Consider the following 25,876-nt stretch of genomic DNA (forward strand, 5'->3'; position numbering starts at 1 on the left):
CTATTCTGGACTCTCGTTATCTTCATAAGAACCTGCAATATCTGGTAGAATGGAAAGGTTATGGTCCTGAGGAGAGAAGTTGGATAGGAGCTTCTGAGGTCTCAGCTCCTCGACTAATCCGGATCTTCCATGCCAAGCACCCTACGAAACCTGGGAAGTGTCCAGGGGCCACCACTAGAGGAGGGGATACTGTCACGCCGCCGCCCTGAGCCCCTTACTTACCTCTCCGGGCACGCTAGTCCTTTCTGCGGCCGTCCTCGCTGGCGGCTTCCGGCTCCCGTCGCTCGGCCCGGCGTCTGACGTCATCAGGCACTTCCCACCAACCAGCTGGTGGTGGGAAGTATAAATTCAGGCACCAGGAACTGCATCAGTGCCTGAGTATCATCAGTTCCCCAGGAGTGGTGATCGCCAGACCTCCGTGCCTCCAAGCACCTCCGTGCCTCCAAGCATCCCCGTGCCTCCCAGCACCTCCGTGCCTCCCAGCATCTCCGTGCCTCCAAGCACCTCCGTGCCTCCGAGCATCTCCGTGCCTCCAAGCACCTCCGTGCCTCCAAGCACCTCCGTGCCTCCAAGCAACTCCGTGCCTCAGAGCATCTCTGTGCCTCCAAGCACCTCCGTGCCTCCAAGCGCCTTAGCGCCTCCAAGCACCTCAGTGCCTCCAAGCGCCTCCAAGCACCTCAGTGTCTCCACGCGCCTCCAAGCACCTCAGTGCCTCCAAGCGCCTCATCGCCTCCAAGCACCTCAGTGTCTCCAAGCGCCTCCAAGCACTTCAGCGCCTCCCTGCACCTCAGTGCCTCCAAGCACTTCAGCGCCTACAAACACTTCAGTGTCTCCAAGCCCCAGCGCACGTAAACGCAGTTGTGCCTCCAGCACTTGGTATTCTTCTCTGATTCACCAGCACCTTTCAAGTTCTGTCTTTCAGGAGACCCTCAGCGTCCACGTGTGCCTCCTGTTTGCCGACCTGATCCTGCATGAGGAAAACTTACATTCGGCCATCTCTGCTGCGGCCCAGTTGCGGTTCCTCTTCCCGGTCACCGGAAGAAACCCCGAGTCCACAACACTCCCAAACCAGGTCAGTGATAATACAATTGTCACTTATTTCTACTAATCTTTGCGCTGGGAATAAATCAATTTGTACTTTGTTTGAATAGCGGAATTGGGTAGTGATTCCGCATCTTTTCCAGCAGCAGCATTCTTAGTAAAGTAAGTGTACTTTTCTGTTAGCGCAGTGCCATCATCTTCTGTTTGGATTGTAGTTCACTACCTTAGGCACAGCAGCTTTAACAGATACCCTTCCCTATATATACTGACCATCCTTACCCTACTCTTTCCATTTTCTTAAAAATAATTTTATATGATGGCCACAAGAAAGGAGGAGAGGGGAAAACATTTGGAAGCTTTCACTCTGGTAGGGAGAAATGACCTCATAAAGAACTCCCCAGTTTTGGAAACCACCTTTTGTGACCTATACCTATCTCTGGAAAGACTAGAAACCAATGAAATTAAACAATGGTGGGAGAGTACCACGTTAAACAGATATTTGGAACAGGGTATGATACCCAGAGGTTTAGGAATTATAAAGAAACCAACATTCCACTCCATGGACGGGAATTTTTTAGATAAATGGAATAAAACTTTGGATGACTGTTCTGCCAAACTCATTCAACTCATTATAGAGGATAGGAGAATTTCTCTGAGGAAAATAGAAACAGAAATCAAACAGATTAGGAGACGGATAGAACCTTTGAAAGATTTAGAGGATTTTATTAAATTAGAGTCACTCACGGAGAATAAATTGAAAAATTTAGAGATGGACATCATAGACCAGAAAAAACGGAAGTTCGGACGAGATATAGAGGACTACAAATTAGATTATAGGAATTGGAAAAAAGATAGATTCATTAGTTCTTATCCCCAACAAAGAGAAAGAAGACCCTTAATGAGAGAAGACCACAGGGACCATTTCCAAAGGACAGATAGAAGGACTCGAGAAGGTCCCACATCCACACTGCATAAGCAGAGTCAAGAAGGAAGATTCCGGACTAATTCAATATCAGACAATCAAGAAGAAGGAAAGATACCATCATATAACAACCAGTCTTATCACCACACGAGAGGTAATACTAGATGGAATCGAAGAAACGATTACTCGGACAGGAATTATAAGAACAACCATAATGAAGAGAAACATGACCATCACTCAACCACAAGGATTAAAGAACATTATGCAAGTGGAAGAGATAGAGGATACACACGTGAAGATCACAGAGGACCGTATTATCCATCTAATAGAGAACTGGTCCATAGCTTTAATAAAGGAAGAAAAGATCAAGAAGAAGAAGAGAACCTTTCTACAAGAAAACTCGCGAGTCGAATCAACGATAAGATCATGTCACTAGTTCAAAAAAGTTCCCCAAGAAGAAAAGATACAGAAATAGAAGATAGCGAAGAAGAAGATCCAGATAGATGCATGGATGCTTTTTTAGACCTGGCTTTCAATGGCAGCCACATGCGAGCAGATTTAGGGGCAATACCAAAAGTAAGAACAGATCCCCAACAGGAAAAAAGGAAACGGAAAAGAGGGGGGAACAATTCAAGTACAAGCGAGGAAAGCAGGGAGGGGGGGCGTAAGATCCAACAACAAAAACAAAAAAAGGAAAGAACAAAGAAAACAGAACAAAAGGGCATCTTCAACTTAAGCAGTTACGTTTTGACTGAAGCAGAATATAGTGTATTGAACAAAGGTTTAAAATATGCCCCTTCAAATACTTTGGACCGGTTTAATACCTTTATTGACTTGCATAGGTTTATAAGAAAAATCTCACTCAAAAAGTTCTTCAAAGGAAAGGAAGATACACTACCGAATGAAGCAATACAGGATGACCCCTATACACACACAACATTACGGGGAAAGTCCTCTTTTTATCCCCACCATTGTAAGGGTGCACAAATTAAAACCTTCCAAAAATTGGTGGAGGAGGACATCGAACAGATCCGAGGGAAGATACCCGCAAAGAGAATGAACTTCACCAACAGAGAAAGAATAGCCTTACGGAAAATAAGATTTTACTCACCGGTAAATCTATTTCTCGTAGTCCGTAGTGGATGCTGGGAACTCCGTAAGGACCATGGGGAATAGACGGGCTCCGCAGGAGACTGGGCACTCTAAAAGAAAGATTAGGTACTATCTGGTGTGCACTGGCTCCTCCCTCTATGCCCCTCCTCCAGACCTCAGTTAGGATACTGTGCCCGGAAGAGCTGACACAATAAGGAAGGATTTTGAATCCCGGGTAAGACTCATACCAGCCACACCAATCACACCGTATAACTCGTGATACTATACCCAGTTAACAGTATGAAATATAACTGAGCCTCTCAACAGATGGCTCAACAATAACCCTTTAGTTAGACAATAACTATATACAAGTATTGCAGACAATCCGCACTTGGGATGGGCGCCCAGCATCCACTACGGACTACGAGAATAGATTTACCAGTGAGTAAAATCTTATTTTCTCTGACGTCCTAGTGGATGCTGGGAACTCCGTAAGGACCATGGGGATTATACCAAAGCTCCCAAACGGGCGGGAGAGTGCGGATGACTCTGCAGCACCGAATGAGAGAACTCAAGGTCCTCCTCAGCCAGGGTATCAAATTTGTAGAATTTAGCAAACGTGTTTGTCCGTGACCAAGTTGCAGCTCGGCAAAGTTGTAAAGCCGAGACCCCTCGAGCAGCCGCCCAAGAAGAGCCCACTTTCCTCGTGGAATGGGCTTTTACTGATTTAGGATGCGGCATTCCAGCCGCAGAATGCGCCAGCTGAATTGTGCTACAAATCCAGCGAGCAATAGTCTGCTTAGAAGCAGGAGCACCTAGTTTGTTGGGTGCATACAGGATAAAAAGCGAGTCAGTTTTCCTGACTCCAGCCATCCTGGAAACATAAATTTTCAAGGCCCTGACTACGTCCAGTAACTTGGAATCTTCCAAGTCCCTAGTAGCCGCAGGCACTACAATAGGTTGGTTCAAGTGAAAAGCTGATACCACCTTAGGGAGAAACTGGGGACGAGTCCTCAATTCTGCCCTATCCATATGGAAAATCAGATAAGGGCTTTTACATGACAAAGCCGCCAATTCTGACACACGCCTGGCCGAAGCCAAGGCCAATAACATGACCACTTTCCACGTGAGATATTTCAGATCCACAGTTTTAAGTGGCTCAAACCAATGTGATTTCAGGAAACTCAACACCACGTTGAGATCCCAAGGTGCCACAGGAGGCACAAAAGGGGGCTGAATATGTAGCACTCCCTTTACAAATGTCTGAACTTCAGGCATTGAAGCCAGTTCTTTCTGGAAGAAAATCGACAGAGCCGAAATCTGGACCTTAATGGAACCCAATTTTAGGCCCATAGTCACTCCCGAATGTAGGAAGTGCAGAAAACGACCCAGCTGAAATTCCTCTGTAGGGGCCTTCCTGGCCTCACACCACGCAACATATTTTCGCCAAATACGGTGATAATGGTTTGCGGTTACTTCTTTCCTGGCTTTTATCAGCGTAGGAATGACTTCCTCCGAATGTCCTTTTCCTTTAGGATCCGGAATTCAACCGCCATGCCGTCAAACGCAGCCGCGGTAAGTCTTGGAACAGACAGGGCCCCTGCTGTAGCAGATCCTGTCTGAGCGGTAGAGGCCATGGGTCCTCTGATATCATTTCTTGAAGTTCTGGGTACCAAGCTCTTCTTGGCCAATCCGGAACCACGAGTATCGTTCTTACTCATCGCCTTCTTATTATTCTCAGTACCTTTGGTATAAGGAGGGAACACATAAACCGACTGGTACACCCACGGTGTCACTAGAGCGTCCACAGCTATCGCCTGAGGGTCCCTTGACCTGGTACAATATCTCTTTAGCTTTTTGTTGAGGCGGGACGCCATCATGTCCACCTGTGGCCTTTCCCAACGATTTACCAACAGTTTGAAGACTTCTGGATGAAGTCCCCACTCTCCCGGGTGTAGGTCGTGTCTGCTGAGGAAGTCTGCTTCCCAGTTGTCCACTCCCGGAATGAACACTGCTGACAGTGCTACGACGTGATTTTCCGCCCATCGGAGAATCCTTGTGGCTTCTGCCATCGCCATCCTGCTTCTTGTGCTGCCCTGTCGGTTTACATTGGCGACTGCCGTGATGTTGTCTGATTGGATCAGTACCGGCTGGTTTTGAAGCAGGGGCCTTGCCTGACTTAGGGCATTGTAAATGGCCCTCAGTTCCAGCATATTTATGTGTAGGGACGACTCCTGACTTGACCAAAGTCCTTGGAAATTTCTTCCCTGTGTGACTGCCCCCCAGCCTCGAAGGCTGGCATCCGTGGTCACCAGGACCCAGTCCTGTATGCCGAATCTGCGGCCCTCTAGAAGATGAGCACTCTGCAGCCACCACAGCAGAGACACCCTGGGTCCTTGGAGACAGGGTTATCAGCCGATGCATCTGAAGATGCGATCCCGACCACTTGTCCAAGAGGTCCCACTGGAAGGTTCTTGCATGGAACCTGCCGAATGGAATTGCTTCGTATGAAGCCACCATTTTTCCCAGGACTCGTGTGCAGTGATGCACCGATACCTGTTTTGGTTTCAGGAGGTCTCTGACCAGAGATGACAGCTTCTTGGCTTTCTCCTGCGGGAGAAACACTTTTTTCTGTTCTGTGTCCAGAACCATCCCCAGGAACAGTAGGCGTGTGGTAGGAACCAGCTGTGACTTTGGAATGTTTAGAATCCATCCGTGCTGTTGTAGCACTTCCCGAGATAGTGCTACTCCGACCAACAACTGCTCCTTGGACCTCGCCTTTATAAGGAGATCGTCCAAGTACGGGATAATTAAAACTCCCTTTTTTCGAAGGAGTATCATCATTTCTGCCATTACCTTGGTAAACACCCTCGGTGCCGTGGACAGTCCAAACGGCAGTGTCTGGAATTGGTAATGGCAATCCTGTACCACAAATCTGAGGTACTCCTGGTGAGGATGGTAAATGGGGACATGCAGTTAAGCATCCTTGATGTCCAGGGATACCATGTAATCCCCCTCGTCCAGGCTTGCAATAACCGCCCTGAGCGATTCCATCTTGAACTTGAATTTTTTTATGTATGTGTTCAAGGATTTCAAATTTAAAATGGGTCTCACCGAACCGTCCGGTTTCGGTACCACAAACAGTGTGGAATAGTAACCCCGTCCTTGTTGAAGTAGGGGCACCTTGACTATCACCTGCTGGGAATACAGCTTGTGAATTGCCTCTAGCACAGCCTCCCTGCCCGAGGGAGTCGTCGGCAAGGCAGATTTGAGGAAACGGCGGGGGGGGGAGACGCCTCGAATTCCAGCTTGCACCCCTGAGATACTACTTGAAGGTTCCAGGGATCCACCTGTGAGCGAGCCCACTGATCGCTGAAATTTTTGAGGCGGCCCCCCACCGTACCTGGCTCCGCCTGTGGAGCCCCACCGTCATGCGGCGGACTTGGAAGAAGCGGGGGAGGACTTTTGTTCCTGGGAACCTGCTGTTTGTTGCAGCTTTTTTCCCCTACCTCTGCCTCTAAACAGAAAGGACCCGCCTTTTCCCCGCCTGTTTTTCTGGGGTCGAAAGGACTGTACCTGATAATACGGCGCTTTCTTAGGCTGTGAGGGGACATGGGGCAAAAATGCTGACTTCCCAGCTGTTGCTGTGGAAACTAGGTCTGAGAGACCATCCCCGAATAACTCCTCACCCTTATAAGGCAAAACTTCCATGTGCCTTTTCGAATCTGCATCCCCTGTCCACTGCCGAGTCCATAAGCCTCTCCTAGCAGAAATGGACAATGCACTTATTCTAGATGCCAGCCGGCAGATCTCCCTCTGTGCATCTCTCATGTATAAGACTGAGTCTTTTATATGCTCTACGGTTAGCAATATAGTGTCCCTGTCTAGGGTGTCAATATTTTCCGACAGGGAATCTGACCATGCAGCAGCAGCACTGCACATCCATGCTGAAGCAATAGCTGGTCTCAGTATAATGCCTGAGTGTGTATATACAGACTTCAGGATCGCCTCCTGCTTTCTATCAGCAGGCTCCTTTAGGGCGGCCGTATCCGGAGACGGTAGTGCCACCTTTTTTGACAAACGTGTGAGCGCTTTATCCACCCTAGGGGGTGTTTCCCAACGTGACCTATCCTCTGGCGAGAAAGGGAACGCCATTAGTAACTTTTTAGAAATTACCAATTTTTTATCGGGGAAAGCCCACGCTTCTTCACACACTTCATTTAATTCTTCAGATGGGGGAAAAACTATTGGTAGTTTTTTCTCCCCAAACATAATACCCTTTTTTGAGGTACCTGGGTTTATATCAGAAATGTGTAATACCTCTTTCATTGCCTCAATCATGCAACGAATGGCCCTAGTGGACATTAAATTAGACTCTTCGTCGTCGACACTGGTATCAGTATCCGTGTCGACATCTGTGTCTGCCATCTGAGGTAGTGGGCGCTTTAGAGCCCCTGATGGCCTTTGAGTCGTCTGGGCAGGCACGAGCTGAGAAGCCGGCTGTCCCGCATTTGGCATGTCGTCAAATTTTTTATGTAAGGAGTCGACACTTGCACGTAATTCCTTCCATAAGTCCATCCACTCAGGTGTCTGCCCCGCAGGGGGTGACATCACATTTATAGGCATCTGCTCTGCCTCCACATAAGCCTCCTCATCAAACATGTCGACACAGTCGTACCGACACACCGCACACACACAGGCCCTTTGGGGAGACAGAGAGAGAGTATGCCAGCACACACCAGAGCGCTATATAATGCAGGGACTAACTGAATTGTGTCCCCTTATAGCTGCTATAAGTTATACTGCGCCTAAATTTAGTGCCCCCCTCTCTTTTTTACCCTTTCTGTAGTGCAGACTGCAGGGGAGAGCCAGGGAGCTTCCTTCCAGCGGAGCTGTGAGGAAGAAATGGCGCCAGTGTGCTGAGGGAGATAGCCCCGCCCCTTTTTCGGCGGACTTTTCTCCCGCTTTTTTATGGATTCTGGCAGGGGTAATTATCACATATATAGCCTCTGGGGCTATATATTGTGATTATTTTGCCAGCCAAGGTGTTTATATTGCTGCTCAGGGCGCCCGCCCCCCCAGCGCCCTGCACCCATCAGTGACCGGAGTGTGAGGTGTACAGAGGAGCAATGGCGCACAGCTGCAGTACTGTGCGCTACCTTGGTGAAGACTGAAGTCTTCTGCCGCCGATTTTCCGGACCATCTTCATGCTTCTGGCTCTGTAAGGGGGATGGCGGCGCGGCTCCGGGAACGAACACCAAGGACGGGTCCTGCGGTCGATCCCTCTGGAGCTAATGATGTCCAGTAGCCTAAGAAGCCCAAGCTAGCTGCAAGCAGGTAGGTTCGCTTCTTCTCCCCTTAGTCCCTCGTTGCAGTGAGCCTGTTGCCAGCAGGTCTCACTGTAAAATAAAAAACCTAAAATATACTTTCTTTCTAAGAGCTCAGGAGAGCCCCTAGTGTGCATCCAGCTCGGCCGGGCAAAGAAATCTAACTGAGGTCTGGAGGAGGGGCATAGAGGGAGGAGCCAGTGCACACCAGATAGTACCTAATCTTTCTTTTAGAGTGCCCAGTCTCCTGCGGAGCCCGTCTATTCCCCATGGTCCTTACGGAGTTCCCAGCATCCACTAGGACGTCAGAGAAATTAAAAAATAACAACGAGATTATCATAAAGCCTGCCGACAAGGGGGAAGGAAGCATTATTATTCAAGATCGTGAACAATACAACCAAGAAGCACTCAAACAATTAAGAGATGAACAAACATACCAGATCCTTAAGAATGATCCAACAATGAAATATATGGAAGAACTTAGCCTCCTTTTAGGAAGAGGAAGAAGTGCAGGCATTCTGAATGCACAAGAATTTGCATATTTGAACAACAAGAATCCGATTATTCCAGTCTTTTATCTGCTCCCAAAGATACACAAAGACAGAAAAAATACCCCGGGACGTCCCATTGTAGCGGGAGTTGGATCTCTAACGGCGAATCTTTCAGGATATATAGATACATTTTTACAGCAAATAGTTACACAACAAAAAGGGTATATAAAGGACACAACCCAAGTTATCAACATTTTGAATGACATACAGTGGGATAATGGCTTATTATTAGCCACGTGTGACATTAAGTCACTATACACATGCATCCACCACGATATTGGATGCGAGTACGTTAAAAACAAATACCCTGAGACAAGAACAAATCAAATTCATTATGGAGTCTATTGCTTTTATTCTTCACCACAATTTTTTCTGGTACGAAGAAACTTTTTATGTCCAACACACTGGAACAGCGATGGGCACTAAATTCGCGCCATCGTATGCAAATTTGTTTTTAGCGGAGTGGGAGACAAGAAATATATGGCAAAACAACAAATACATAGAGAAACTACATCTTTGGGCACAATACATCGATGATATCATCATAATATGGAAAGGTGAGAGTTCATCAAGGAAATCAATACGAACACAGTTAACCTAGAATTTACAAGTACCATCAGCGAAGAATCCATACATTTTTTGTACTTAACAATATATGTGGAAAACAATAAACAAGAAACCAAAACCTACATTAAACCGACTGACTGCAATGGGTATTTAAATGCAAAAAGCAATCACCATAGAAATTGGATGCGCAACATCCCGGGAGGAGAGATGAGACGGTTAAAAAGGAACTGCTCCAAGGAAACCGATTTCAATGCCCAAATTGAAGATCTCATCAAAAACTTAGAAGAGAAGGACTACAGTGAGGTAGCCTTACAGGAGGCGAAACATAACATCAAGGAAGTACCGCGTACAGAACTCCTCAAATACAAACAGAAAAAAACTACACAAATGGAAGACGCCCTCTTCATTTCTACCTTTTCATCTCAAAATAAGGAACTTAAATATAGTATCCGGAAGCATTGGCATATATTACTATCAGATGAGATCCTCAAAGAAGTATTACCATCAAAACCATGTTTTGTTTATAAAAAAAGCACCTACTTTGAAATCCATTCTGGTAAATAGCCATCAAAAAACAACTAGCAAGAAAGAGGAAATAAGGTTTTTCGAGGTGCGGTACTTGCACAGCCTGTAGGAAAACGAGATCTAATTCCATTAGAATAGTGGAATCTGTTACCTCATTCTCAAATGGTATTGAATTTAAGATCAAGGAACGGATAAGCTGTGTCAGCACTGGAGTTGTATACTTACTCCATTGTCCCTGTGGCCTACAATATATAGGCCAGACGAAACGCAAACTTCACATCAGAATTCAGGAGCATCTTTGCAATATAAAAAATAAAAAGAAGGACCACAGCATCCCTATACATTTCCAGGAGAAACATAATGCGAATCCACATGTGTTACAATTCATAGGTTTGAAGAAAATTAACACATCTTGGAGGGGAGGTAAAATAGAAGAATACCTCATAAAAGAAGAAACTAAACAAATGTATCTCATGGGGACATTAATACCCAAAGGTTTAAATGTTGATTTCGATCTTAACCCTTGTTTAACATAAAATAAATAAAACACAATAAATAAGATCTTCTGAATTATTTTCCCTTAAGACTTATCTTCCAAATGATCCATCTATTGGATATCAGTTGAAATATGCTTATTCTTTTATAATATATACTTCAGTATAAATTTTTAATGTAAGAATGTGTAGATTAATTATATCATAATACTTTTTAATATCTAAAAATAATCCCTTTTTTATTCATTTTTTTCCAACCAAAGTACACCATATATTTATTACATTAGCAATACGAATAAGAAATATGGATAAGTACCGCATATTCTGCCGTTTTTGTTATATATGTTGTTTTGTCTTTTGTGTCTAAAGAACCCAATGGTAATACAGGCAGAAAAGATACCAGAATTAGGTATACAAGTTTTAAAACTTTATATATCACTACTGGAATGCCAACTGAGGGAAAAAACCTGATGTCCAAACATACACAATACCGGAAGTTAAATGACGGCTTTGGAACGCAAACATAGGAAATGGAACAACTGTGGAACGCATATTATACCGGAAGTACGACACAACCTTGTCGTTTTCAACCTCCTTAAATAGACGGGATGATGCCGGGTGGATTCATCTGCTATCCTGAGGAAGCCTTACCCAAGGCGAAACGCGTCGATTTCAGATCAATCGATCCTGCACACTGCCGCTCAGCGCTGAGAACGGCTCACGCAGGGTCTCCGCCGGCGGCCTCCAGACCTACCCGTCATAGGGGAACAACACGCCATTGGACTCGTACCCCATTGAAAAAGGACTCCAGCCACAGGGAATGCTGAGGTAATCTCCATTTTTGATGCATGATATGCACACATCCTTCCGGACCGTATTTGAACTTGCATGCATCTATAAGGCAGACTGAGTCTAGCACGGACTTGTGATCTCCTTTTCTCATCCCTCACCTATACACTGCCAATAGGGGGCTGCTCCTACAAAAACCGTGTATCATAAAGACAGAGAGGATAAGCCGCCAAACAGTGCACTTTCTCTGATTGCCCATACGTTCCACCAGCCCATATATATGCTCAGCTCACGAGAATAGACTGTGGACATACGGGCTTCAGCACCTTATGTGTTTTATGTAGTGTGTCTTATGTTTACCGGTAATAGGTGTCATATTGATATTTATAACCCCTCTTTTTTAATTTCTACCATTTGGTGTTTTTTGCTGAACAGTATCCATAGACAAACCACAAGGGATTCTTTGAGTCATATTATACTGTACATGATATGCCTTTTATGAATTTTTTCTTCTAGAATAAAGCGATTACCTTTTAATATACAATTGTCACTTATTTCTACTAATCTTTGCGCTGGGAATAAACCAATTTGTACTTTCTGTTTGAATAGCGGAATTGGGTAGTGATTCCGCATCTTTTTCCGCAGCAGCATTCTTAGTAAAGTAAGTGTACTTTTCTGTTAGCGCAGTGCCATCATCTTCTGTTTGGAGTGACTGGTCTACCATAGCTGTATCATAGTATAGCTACTAAGGGTAGGTGGTTGGTTCTCTTCTCCCTAGGCTCTATCCCCTTTTCGCAGGATAGATTTCTGTGCCTATATATTTATTCCTCTCACTATTCTCTTCTGTGTGTGAGAAGAATGACAGAAGTACAGTGTCAAAGGCTTCACAAAAAGCCTTCACATGCAAACGTTATTCGGAGAAGTTTTACAGCACTGAGGTCATGGGTTTGATTCCCAAACCACCTCCAGGTCACAAGACACTGCTCCGCCGTGGTTATCTACTTTCACCGGGGTGATGTCTTATATATCCTCGGAACTGGCTGCAGCTGTTTCTGCACGTCGAGCTCTGTGATTTCAACAGTGGTTGGCTAATCCAAGAGAGGCGCTTTTTGGACCGGATTTAACTAAGTGGATCACAGGCTACAGGTGGTAAGTCCACATATCTTCCCTGTGCAGCTCCTCCACAGCGACGTACGGGACCCTCTTTTCGGTCCTTTCGACCTCCTCCAAATTCAGAAGCCGTGCCAGAGGAGCATCTAATGTGGCAAGAGGAGCCAGAGGCCGCGATCGCCCAGCAACTGTTACCCAGCAGTACCCTAAGCCTGCCGCAAAGACCACTGCATGACGGTCTTCCCTCTCACCTGGGGACCCCAGAGTGGGAGCGCGTCTCAGGGTTTTCAGTCTCATCTGGATACGGAATTGTCCCGACATCTGGGTTAGAGTTCTTATTACAGTTACAAGATAGATTTTGAAATGCGACCCCCAATCGTTTTTTCACCTCAGGTTTACCAGTTCAGAACAAAAAAGAGACTAAGCCTGCAGGAAGCAACTTACAGATTGTTCGAGGCAGGAGTCCTTATCCATGTCCTGGACATCAGTGAGGGCAGGGGTTTTACTCAAGCTTGTTTGTTGCCCCCAAGCCGGACTGTTTAGTCCGGCTAATCTTGAAATTAAAATCCCTCAATCTTTATCTGCGGATTTTCAAATTCCAAATGGAGTCTATGCGCTCGGTGATTGTCAGTTTGGAGGTGGGAGAATTCTTGGTGTATCGTTAGACATCAACGATGCTTATCTCCATTTTCCCATTTGGACACCTTATCAGGCATAGCTCAGATTTTCACTCCGGGATTCTCACTTTCAATCTCAGGCCGCCGTTCGGCCTCTCATCAGCTCCACGTGTTTTCACAAAAGTGATGGCGGTGATGATGATGCTTTTGAGAGCTCAGGAAGTGAACATCGTCCCGTATTTGGACGACATCTTGATAAAGGTTCCTTCCAAGGAAGCTCTGCTACACAGTATTTCCCTAACACATCACCACCTAATCCAGCATGGCTGGATACTCAATTTCCAAATGTCTCATCTAGAAGCCACCCAGAGACCGCAGTTTCTGGGAATGATTCTGGTCACGGTACTCCAGCGGGATTTCCTCCCCTTTGAAAAGGCCCAGGCATTACAACTTCTAGTACAGGCGGTATTACAACCTCAAAGTGTCTCGGTGCATCTTTGTATTCGACTTCTAGGGAAGATGGTCGTTTCCTTTGAGGCGATTCCTTATGGCAGTTTTCACTCCAGAATATTCCAACTGGACCGGGTCTCATCTTTCAATGCACAAGATAATTCAACTCTCTCCACAGTCTACAATTTCCCTGCTGGAAACTCCACACCTGCTAGCAGGTAATTTGTTTAGAACGTGGTACTGGCCATGAACGTGAGTGTTAAAGACTGGGGGGCTGTAATGTAGAACTTGCAGTTCGAGGATCGTTGGTCCACGCAAGAGGCTTCTCTACCAATCAACATATTAGAGGTGAGGGCAGTCTTCATTGCTCTCTGCCAGGCGTTTCCTCATCTACGGGGTCAGATGATACAAGTACAATGCCTCGGCTGTGGCATATATATATATAATATATATATATATATATATATATATATATATATATATATATATATATATATATATATAGAGAGAGAGAGAGAGAGAGAGAGAGAGAGAGAGAGAGAGAGAGAGAGAGAGAGAGAGAGAGAGAGAGAGAGAGAGAGAGAGAGCAGACGTGGCACTCCAAGTGACTTAGAAAATAACAGCTTTTAGACAGGCAGATGTGTAAAATACGACGTTTCAATGCCGCTTTATTTGGGCATTTTCCTCAGGTATATGAAAAATGCCCAAATAAAGCGGCATTGAAACGTCGTATTTTACACATCTGCCTGTCTAAGAGCTGTTATTTTCTAAGTCACTTGGAGTGCCACGTCTGCTGTCTATCTATTCTACGAATTACGCAGGCACCCGGTGCAGTTATGAAGCTACAGGAGAGCCGGATCAATGGGACTATATATATATATATATATATATATATATATATATATATATATATATATATATATATATAAAAAATCGATCCAAATGGCAGGCACCCTCCTTCGCATGTTACATCTACCACGGTGCATATATGCAAATAAATACCAATTCCGAAGGATAGCACTTGTCTGATTTTTTTTGTAGTAAAGACACATGGATACAGGCTTCTTAAGCAAGCTTTCGGGCTTGAATGCAATTCCCTACCCTAACCCCCCCCATCCCAGGCCCTAACCCGAATACTTACCTTCGGGGCGCTGGTCAGGGTTCTGGCGCCGGGGTACCGAGTGGTGTCAGGATTACTGTATAATCACACAGACACATAATACATAACACACACATACATGCAGCCAAAAGAAGATCAGTGGTAAACTGAAATCTTCCATCTGTAAGCAGTTCAATCCACTGTGACCGACACTACTGCTTTGCCCAACTTAGAATCAGGGCCAATAAGTGCAAAACAGCAGATCCATATATGTATTTTAGTAAGTTAAGGATCTGAATACCCTGTGGCACAATATAATATCATATAGTGACTCATACATGATATTACAAACAAGAGTACAGGGCCCTACACACTGGGCAATTTTAACAACCAACGATATTATCGTGGTCAATTTTACACAGTTTGCATACACACTGGACGATATCTATGGCCGATTTGGACGATATGACAGTACATTACATCTATATCGTCCAAATTGGCTTGTATGTATAAACGAGGATAAACTAAAGATGAACGACTGCAGGGACGTGCATCGTTCATCGTTGGTATATCCACACTGGTCGATATGAACGATTTATTGTTCCTTTGTGAACAATATTGTTCATATCTAGCATCGTTATCTATAAGTGTGTAGGGCCCTTAAGAGTCAAGTCTACAGTACACGCAACCCCAAAAATACTAATTTCAAATGCCTGTGTTAAACAATACCTACTGGACTGATTGCATATTAACACTTTTCTCATTATATCATGGGTCTTCAACCTGCGGCCCTCCAGCTTCTGTGGAACTATACATCCCAGCATACCCTGCCACAGTTTTACTATTAAGGCATGCTAAAACAGAGGCAGTGCATGCTGGGATGTGTAGTTCCACAGCAGCTGGAAGGCAGCAGGTTGAAGATACATGCATTATATAAAGCATGTACAGACAAAAATAAGATATTTAGCACAAAAGAGAAGAAAAACAAATCTTTATTTAAAAATTAAACAAAAATAAACCGTGCCCTAGTGGGCTGTACAGCGAGGGCAACTAAGCAGGTTCCCCACACAAACACTACAATAATTTTGGTGGGGAACGCACAATGTGTACAAGTATTATGTTTATAAGTGTATTAATGTGAAAATTGTATTTATAAAAAGGCAGATGGGTGCCTAGCTTTAACAACATGGTCAAGGAGAACTTTATTTAGGCATCAGTATAACTATATGTTTGAGGCTGTATTATTATGTGTGCAACTGCATGTATGTAGCTACTGCACATGTATGTTACGTGTAGGACTGTTGAACTGCATGCATCAAATACAGTACAACCATTATTGCATTTTATGTGTGGCTCTAGAACAATCAGGTTGTGTGTGATGACTGCAAGAGACTGTTCATGTGGGGTTATTATAGACAACATTCTTAAATCCATTTTACCTCTGCAATGCACACTACACTGTGCAACAAACGGGACACTTGTTAGTAATGCCAGAAAGTTAAAGCAATTAACATTGCATTTCCTTGTTTGCATTTGGCACTTTTTTCTTAAACATTATGCAAGAGCTTTTTGTTCTTAAGGTCAGAGTACAAGGTGTAAGAATCGGTCTGCAGGAAGTTGTTTTTTAGCATGGCGTTAGGAATATGGAACATGAATAAATAGCTGAATTCCAGGCAGAGAAAAACAAGAAAGCATGACTGTGGGAAAATGGCACTGTACACTCGTAAAAACAGAATTGACTTTTACTCAATTATTTGTACAGTAAGATTCTCCACAAAGTGAATGATTTGCATAATCATGAAAAAATATGGAGTGAGGTATCAAAGAGGGGTAAGATAAATTCTTAAAGGGCAGGCATGAAGATTGCACTTATCTTGTACATAGTGGCAGGATGCACTGATCACATGCTCAGAAACCAGTGTTACCAGGAGATGTCAGTCTTCCCCAGAATTGTCCAAGTCCTCCCAGTCAGACGCACTGTTACCTTCAGATGCATTGTCAAGCGCATGCTGCATGTATTGCATGTACATCTCCTGCGTCCAGACATCGGTATCTATGAGTACAGATCTGGGGAGAGTCAAGACACACGCTGCCATGCCAGAAATATCATCCTCCAGCTGAGGTCCTTCCTCCCATAAGTCCTTTTCTGCATTGTAGATATGTACATAATCCATGCGCTCTCCTTGGTTGTGAGATCTGCCTCCTAGGACATACATTTTGCTGTCTAGAACTGCAAGGCCAGGTTCTCCGTGCCCTGCAGGAACAGGGCTCATTAGCGACCACTGGTCAGTCTTTGGGCTATAACAAGCCACCTAGAAGATAAGTATATAGAATATATCGTATACGATTTTTTCAAGATAAATACATTGTTATAATCTGTGATAGAAACATTACATTTGTAGTTTAGTATCTTCATGTTTTACATTACAGGTGGAAAGGTCTCAGTATGAAATTAAATCACCAAATTACAGTATACCTTGTATTTAGCAGGCAATATGAAGCAAATATCTAGTAGATGGTACAACTTTGCGACCCTTACAGGTTTTTCTCCGGCAGGGTCCACAGGTTATCCACAGGATAACAATGGGATATGATGAAGCGACAGCGGATTTGCACCAATCAGTCAAAGCTTTTCTGGCCTCCCTGCATGCAACGGGCCTGTCCATATATCCCCGCCTCCTTGCTCAGGCAAATCAGTTTTGTGTTTGGTGCGGCAGGAGCCGGACCATGGTCAGAGGGCTGCTAGTTTTTAGTAGCCCTAAGCTTTCTTATTTTATTTTTATAGTCTTACTATTTTTTATTGCGTGATCTTTCTAAACAGCGTCTTATATGTACCTTAGAAACAGTCGGTCCAACAACTCTCCGCCCGGTCGCGACAACGCTTAACAACGAGTATAATGCTGTTTCGGCAGGCGTCTGTGTCGGATATACTAGCAGGTCCAGCAGACGTTACCAGGAAGTAGCCGGAGCACGTGAAGAAGGTAAGGCATTGGTTCCGCTTAGTAGGGGAATACGGACACAGCTGCACTGTTTTGGGAGGGGACTACCAAACAGTCGCTGACGCGGCTGCCACCACGGGTGCACCAGCGGTAAGCCTTAGGAGAGGCTCCAGGAATAGTATGAGGTCGCAATCCCTAGGATTGATGTCAGCAGTGGGGAGTCAGACGCTCTCCTGGTCACCCCTCCCACCGGTTCATGACCAGTTTCCTCGGAGACTCCCGCCATGAACGGTTTCCTGCTTCAGTCTCAGACGCTGTACACGAAGGGACCCAGTCGCAGCATAGGCAGCTGTGTGACTGGTGCGTTGGTGTTCACTGAGCGTCTGTGTTCACTATAGGTTCATGGAGTGGCAGTGTACACTACTAGCGTCTGGATCCACTCAGCATTCGCTAACGTATTGATCGGGCCTGGAAGCGAGGCGAGTCTCCCTGTATCCCACTCTACCAAGTACAGGTAATACAGCACTAAGTCTCTATCTACCATTTTCAGTATGAATATTTAGATAAGTGTCTATTGCATATGAGTCTGTATACATTTATTGTTGTTTCTTTCGCAATTGCGTCCAAATACGTTAGTTTTCTGTTTAATCATGATGCAGTAATATGTTCTCCTACATACTTAAATTGTAGTTGTAGTTGATGATATGCTCATATTGATTATTATACTAATGTATAACATGTGACTGACTGCTAGTGTGATTGCGGACTTTACTATATTTCTGTCAGTTTCTTTATTCCGATCCTCAATGCTGGTGCTCGGGTAAAGTCGGATTGTATGTCACTTTAAGAAGTTTTATGTGATTACAGTCACAAATTGTGTATTACACTGTGGAAGTGTTGATTATTTATCATGTCTAAGAGCGGCAAAGGTGAGGAAGGTAAACTCACAGCAACACCAACACTCATATCATGTTTGTCTTGCAAACCTGTGTTATCCTCTCAGGATCTGGTTCAGGATGGTTTGTGTGCAAATTGTTTTAGCTTTCACCAGGAGATAATAAAAAATACAATGCAGATTCAGGTGCAGATGGATCCACCTTGGGCTTTGTTTGCACAGACTTTATCCAGTATAGCTGAACGGATAATTCCTCCAACTACTGTACCAGGGATAGGTTACACTATTAGCCCTTACATGCAGCTCCCCACCTATTGTGTATCACTTTCAGCAGCAGCCTCTCAAAAGAAACAACCCGATAAGACGGTGATAAGTAAATCTTCACCCTCACAGGCTATACATGATTCAGATGGGGATTCATCGGAAGATGAAAGCTTAATAAATTCTACTTCGGCATACGAAGAGGAGGAAGAAGGTCTCAGCTCAGTGGATATAGCCAAGTTAATTAAAGTAATAAAAGTCATTCTATCCTTAGAGGATTCAGCAGAGCCTGTGTTAAAAAGCACCTGTGTTTAAACGTCCCAAAACAGTTAAGACTGACTTTCCTGGGTCAGATCAGCAGACGAAAATTTGGGTTTGGGCTACGCCAAATAAGAAGTTTAGAATTCCTAAGAAATGGAATTCCAATTATCCTCTTCCAGCTGGGGATTGTTTAAAAAGGGAGGTGGCTCCTAAAGTAGATACGCATGTAATTTGATTAGTGCGAAAATCTACATTACCTTTACCTTCAACATCATTAAATGATGTAACGGATAGGAGAGTGGATGGTTTTCTAAAAAACATTTTTTCCCTGTCCGGGGCAGTCATAAGGCCAGCCATGGCTTCAGCTTGGATGGCAAAGGCAGTGGCTGCCTGGGCTGATGCACTGGAGGGGGATTTTTCAATAGCTTCTAGAGAGCAAAAATCCCATATAGCTTATATAAAACAGTCTGCAATGTTCTTGGAAGAAACAGCATTGGATATGGGTACTATTGCCTCCAGGGCATCAGCTTCAACAATAGCTGCTCGCAGAGCAGTTTGGCTACGTATGTGGAAAGCGGATTCAAAATCTAAGAAGGTTTTGGAATCTGCCCTTTTCTAGAGATATTCTTTTTGGTAAAGAATTGACAGATATTCTGGAGTCAGAAGCAGACTCCAAGAAGGTCAAGTTTCCTTCCACATACAATTTCAAACCTAAAGTTCCGGCTTTTCGGTCCTTTCGGTCTCAAGGAAAAGCTAAAGGAAAAAGTGATGGCAAGCAGCCCCAATACAACAAGCCTGGTAAGACTAAAAAGCATTGGGCTACTAGAGGACTGGTTGGGAAAAAATATAATAAACCATCAGCCTGATGGTGCGTGTTTCCACCTGGGGGACCGACTTCTTCAGTTTGCACAGATCTGGCAGCAGTCTACAACAGATGCCTGGATGCAGGAAGCGGTATTTCTAGGTTATGCTTTTGCCTTCAAGAAACACCCTCCTCAATGTTTTTTTTTGTACCAGCCCATCTCGGGTAGGACGGCCAGGGCTTTGTTAGAGGCAGTTCAGAAATTGCTTCACTCAGGAGTAGTCATTGCAGTTCCTCCTGCACAACGAGGACAGGGTTTTTACTCCAACCTGTTTTTAGTTCAGAAGCCGAATGGGTCAGTTTGGCCCATGCTCAATCTCAAAGTACTGAACAAATACATTTGGGTACCTCGGTTTCACATGGAGACGTTACGTTCCATAATTTTGGCCATGGAGCCAGGGGATTATATGGTATCCATGGATATACAGGATGCTTACCTACATGTTCCTATAACACTGTCCCCTCAGTGCTATCTCAGGTTCGCTATCCTCCAACAGCATTTTCAGTTCCAGGCCCTACCTTTTGGGTTAGCCACAGCTTATCTCCGCCAGCAGGGGATAAGAATATTTCCATACCTCAACGATCTTTTAATCCTGACACAGACGCAGGAAATGCTCTTATGTCATCTGCAACAGACAATAACGTGTCTGCAAAACCATGGGTGGCTCATAAATTGGGCAAAATCGTCTCTGGTACCGTCACAATGGATGACTCACTTGGGGGCTGTACTGGATTCAAGTCTTCAGAGAGTAATTTTACCTCTGAACAAGATATCCAAGGTTCAGTCAAGGATTCAGGACTTGTTACACAGTCAAAAGGTATCCATTCACACAGCAATGCGCGTGATGGGTTTGATGGTGTCAACATTCGACATGTTGGAGTATGCACAATTCCACTCGAGGCCTCTGCAGCATCTGATTCTTGCCAAATGGAATGGGTTGCATCAGACGATAAAAACACAGACTATGGTTCTTACGATAGAAGTAAGAAGGTAAGTAAGACGTAAGAAGCCTGGTAGCTACAGACATCCCATCTGGACAAGGGGAGACCCTTTTGGATATCAGATTGAGAAATTCTTACGACAGATGCCAGTCTCCAGGGCTGGGGAGCAGTGTCAGGAAGGTTGTGTTTTCAGGGGCAATGGACCAAGGAAGAAAGTTGCCTGCCAATAAATATATTGGAACTTCGTGCCATATACATGGCACTGATTTAGGACATTCTTCGGGGGAAAACCAGTCTAGATCCACTCGGACAATGCGATGGCAGTAGCGTACCTCAACCATCAGGTAAGAACTCGCAGCCGAAAATCGATGAAGGAGGCAAGTCACATACTAAAGTGGGCAGAACTTCATCATCCAGCCTTGTCCGCAGTGTTCGTTCCAGGAGTCCTAAACTGGGAAGCGAACGTTCTCAGTTGACACGCCATTCAGGCAAGAGAATGGGCTCTACACCCGGAGGTCTTCCAGACTCCAGTAGACAAATGGGGGTTGCCAGAGATCGATCTCATGGCGACCCGGCTGAACAACAAAGTGCTCACATACGGGTCAAGAACAAAGGATCCCAGAGCAATCTTTGTGGATGCTCTGTCGGTGAGATGGGATTTTCATCTGGCTTATGTGTTTCCTCCAATCACCCTATTACCCAGCGTGGTGAGAAAGATAAAGCAAGGAAAAGGTGCCGTGATACTAATAGCTCCGGCTTGGCCCAGAAGAAACTGGTACACAGATCTGCAGAGGATGTCGATGGATGTTCCACTTCTGCTCCCTCAATGTCCAGATCTACTGATGCAGGGTCCATGTTATCACAGACATCTGGATTGACTGTCTTTGACGGCGTGGCTCTTGAAACCTCTATCCTGAAGTCAAGAGGATTCTCACAACAGGTAATTTAAACTATGCTCAAAGCAAGGAAACCTTCCTCAGCTCGCATTTATCACCGAATATGGCAAACCTATATTGGTGCAGTGAACGGAAAATGGACCCTAAGTCTTTCAGAATTTCCTGGGTTTTAGCATTCCTTCAGGCAGGAATGGATAAAGGTTTGAAGGTGGCTTCCTTGAGAGTGCAAATGTCGGCATTGACTGTATGGTTCCAAAAGGATATTGGCAATTTACAGGATGTGCGTACTTTTTTCCAGGGAATGTTGCGCATTCAACCTCCTTTTGTTCCTCTTACAGTACCTTGGGACTTAAGTCTAGTCCTGAAAGCCCTTCAAGTTGCCCTGTTTGAACCACTTAATAAAGTGGATCTTAAATGGTTGACAGCTAAAGTTCTCTTTCTACTGGCTATGGCGTCAGCTAGAAGAGTATCAGATTTATTGGCATTATCATGTCATTTGGTGCAATAATATAATATAAAAAGCGCTATAGGTCTGGGGCATTTTAGTAATCGCTTCAGACCCATTGATTTGGCGCTGGGGTGTGAGCTGGCAAATTCCCTCTGTGTCTCTCTGACAGGCTTTCTGTAAGTCTGTCCCCTATAAGCACAGTGTGTGTGTGGGTGTTTATTACACGTGTCGGCATGTCTGAGGCTGAGTGCTCTTCACAGGAGGAGGCTGTATTAGAGACGCAAAAGACGGTGGGGGTGACCATGTCGGCATCGCCGACTCCTGATTGGGTAAATGTGTTGAATGCTTTGAATGCTAATGTAGCTCGTATTAGTAAGAGATTAGACAAGTCTGAGTCTCAGACCCAGGCATTGAAGAAATCTGTGGAAGATATGTTATTACAAGTTCAGGCCCCCTCGGGGTCACAGAAACGTACGTTTACCCAGTTGGCTGACACTGATACCGACACGGACACTGATTCCAGTGTCGACTATAGTGATTCCAGATTAGAGCCAGATAAAAGGGTCTGTATGTATAAGGAGAAGAAACCTGAGATAACGTTTCCTCCCTCTCATGAACTGAATACTCTATTTGCTAAAGTCTGGGAAAGTCCTGACAGAAAATTTCAGATTCCCAAAAGGATTCCGGTGGCTTATCCGTTTCCCTCTGGGGATAGGGAAAAGTGGGAGTCACCCCTCATTGTGGACAAGGCCCTATCGCGGTTGTCTAAAAAGGTGGCTCTTCCGTCACCTGGCACGGCAGCCCTTAAAGACCCTGCGGATCGTAAGCAGGAAGCTACGTTAAAATCCATTTATACGACCACAGGTACACTACTCAGACTGGTCATTGCCTCTGCGTGGGTGAGTAGTGCTATTGAAAAGTGGGCAGATAACTTGTCATCCGATATAGATACCCTAGATAGGGATAACATCCTCTTGACGCTGGGTTATATCAAGGATGCTGCGGCTTACCTAAAGGAAGCGGTGAGGGATATTGGCCTTTTGGGATCATAGGCCAATGCCATGGCAGTCTCAGCTAGACGAGCATTGTGGATTCATCAGTGGAATGCTGATGCTGACTCTATAAGAAAAATATGGAATCCCTGCCGTACAAAGGTGGTGTCTTGTTTGGTGACGGCCTCGCTGATTAAGTCATCATTTTTGCCTTATCTGCCTTCGCAACAAAAGAAGACACACCACTATCAAATGCAGTCCTTTCGGCCCAATAAATACAAGAAAGGGCGAGGTTCTTCCTTCCTTGCTGCTAGAGGAAGGGGAAAGGGTAAAAGATCACCAGCTGTGGCGGGTTCCCAGGAGCAGAAGTCCTCCCCGCCTTCTGTCAAATCCAGCGCATGACGCTGGGGCTCCGCTCTGGGAGTCCGCACCGGTGGGGGCACGTCTCAAACTCTTCAGTCAGTTCTGGATTCGTTTGGACCTGGACCCATGGGTTTTACAAATAATATCCCAAGGGTACAAACTGGAGTTTCAAGGCGTCCCCCCTCACCGATTTTTCAAATCGGCCATGCCAGTTTCTCCTCCGGTCAGGGAGGTAATTTGCGACGCCATACAAAAGTTGTGTCAAAAATAAAATCAGGTTATCGTCAGGGTTCCCCAGTCACAACAGGGAGAAGGCTTTTATTCAAGCCTCTTTGTGGTCCCAAAGCCGGATGGCTCGATCAGGCAAATCCTAAACCTGAAATCCCTCAATTTCTACCTAAAAAAATTCAAATTCAAGATGGAGTCTCTCCGAGCGGTGATCTCCAGTCTGGAGGAAGGGGATTTTATGGTGTCGGTGGACATAAAAGACGCCTACTTACATGTTCCCATTTATCCTCCACATCAGGCTTACCTGAGGTGCGCAATTCAGGATTGTCATTTACCAATTACAGACGTTGCCGTTTGGTCTGTCCACGGCTCCGAGGATTTTCACCAAAGTAATGGCGGAAATTATGGTTCTACTTCGCAAGCAAGGAGTCACAATTATCCCGTACTTGGACGATCTCCTGATAAAGGCGAGATCCAGGGACCAGTTGGTAAAAAAAAAAAACAAAAAAAAAAAAAACACGTTGCCCTGTCCCTGACAGTTCAACAACGCGGTTGGCTCCTGAACTTGCCAAAATCACAGTTGATTCCGGCGACGAGGTTGTCATTTTTAGGGATGATACTGGACACAGAACTACAGAGAGTTTTTCTTCCGGTAGAAAAGGCTCAGGAACTTCAGAGCCTGGTCAAACAAATTCTGTAACCACCAAGAGTGTCAATCCATCAGTGCACTTGGTTGCTGGAGAAGATGGTGGTGACCTACGAGGCCATTCAGTTTGGCAGATTCCATGCCAGAGTGTTTCAGTGGGACCTGTTGGACAAGTGGTCCGGATCCCACCTGCACATGCACCGAAAGATAATCCTGTCTTCCAAGACCAGAATATCACTCCTGTGGTGGCTACACAGCTCTCACCTCCTGGAGGGGCGCAGGTTCGGGATCCAGGACTGGATCCTGGTAACCACGGATGCAAGTCTCCGAGGATGGGGTGCAGTCACGCAAGGGGAAAACTTCCAAGGAAGATGGTCAAGCCAGGAATCTTATCTCCACATAAACGTTCTGGAGTTAAGGGCCATTTACAACGGCCTTGTGCAGGCGGAACATCTTCTTCGCAATCTGCCCGTGCTGATCCAATCGGACAATGTGACAGCAGTAGCATACATAAACCGCCAGGCTGGAACAAAAAGCAGAGCGGCAATGGCAGAAGTCACAAAGGTTCTCCGCTGGGCGGAGAAGCATACAAGCGCGCTGTCAGCGATCTTCATTCCCGGAGTGGACAACTGGGAAGCGGACTTCCTCAGCAGACACAATCTCCATCCAGGAGAGTGAAGCCTCCATCAAGAGGTCTTCACAGAAGTGACAAGTCATTGGGGTATTCCTCACATAGACATGATGGCGTCGCACCTCAACAAGAAGCTTCAGAGATATTGTTCCAGGTCCAGGGACCCTCAAGCAATAGCAGTGGATGCGCTGGTGACACCATGGGTGTTTCCGTCGGTGTATGTATTCCCTCCACTGCCTCTCATTCCAAAAGTTCTAAAGATCATAAGAACAACAAAGGTTCAAGCAATCCTCATTGTCCCGGACTGGCCAAGGAGGGCCTGGTATCCAGATCTTCAGGAGTTACTCATAGGAGTACCCTGGCCTCTTCCTCTACGCGAGGACCTGTTACAGCAGGGGCCGTGCGTATACCAAGACTTACCGCGGCTACGTTTGACGGCATGGCGGTTGAACGCCAGATCCTAGCCCGAAAGGGTATTCCCAGTGAAATCATTCCCACACTTCTTCAGGCCAGGAAAGGAGTAACGTCTAAACATTACCATCACATTTGGAGGAAATATGTGTCTTGGTGTGAATCCAAGAAGGCGCCTGCGGAAGAGTTTCAGCTAGGACGTTTTCTCCATTTTCTACAAGCAGGTGTGGAGGCGGGCCTAAAGTTGGGCTCAATTAAGGTTCAGATTTCAGCCTTCTCGGTTTTCTTTCAAAAACAATTGGCCTCCCTTCCAGAAGTTCAAACTTTTGTGAAAGGTGTGTTGCACATCCAACCTCCATTTGTGCCCCCTGTGGTACCATGGGATCTTAACGTGGTGTTGCAGTCCCTTCAATCGCATTGGATTGAACCTTTACAGACGGTGGAGTTGAAGTTTCTCACTTGGAAAGTGGTCATCCTGTTGGCTTTAGCGTCCGCAAGGCGGGTGTCTGAGTTAGTG

General features: G+C 45.3%; 1 protein-coding gene across 10 annotated transcripts in view; it reads right to left on the minus strand.

Annotated features, from left to right (window-relative positions):
* Positions 1-15,558: 15,558 nt before the first annotated feature.
* Positions 15,559-25,876, minus strand: part of KLHL22 (kelch like family member 22) — a 181,668-nt gene continuing 171,350 nt past the window's right edge. For all 10 annotated transcript variants that reach the window (XM_063913022.1, XM_063913024.1, XM_063913021.1 and 7 more), the window contains one exon: positions 15,559-16,896. In XM_063913022.1, the coding sequence (XP_063769092.1) occupies positions 16,519-16,896 (378 nt within the window). In that variant the 3' untranslated portion in view covers positions 15,559-16,518. The remainder of the gene's footprint in view (positions 16,897-25,876) is intronic.

This window comes from Pseudophryne corroboree, chromosome 1 (assembly GCF_028390025.1).
Source record: "Pseudophryne corroboree isolate aPseCor3 chromosome 1, aPseCor3.hap2, whole genome shotgun sequence".
Lineage (NCBI taxonomy): Eukaryota > Metazoa > Chordata > Amphibia > Anura > Myobatrachidae > Pseudophryne > Pseudophryne corroboree.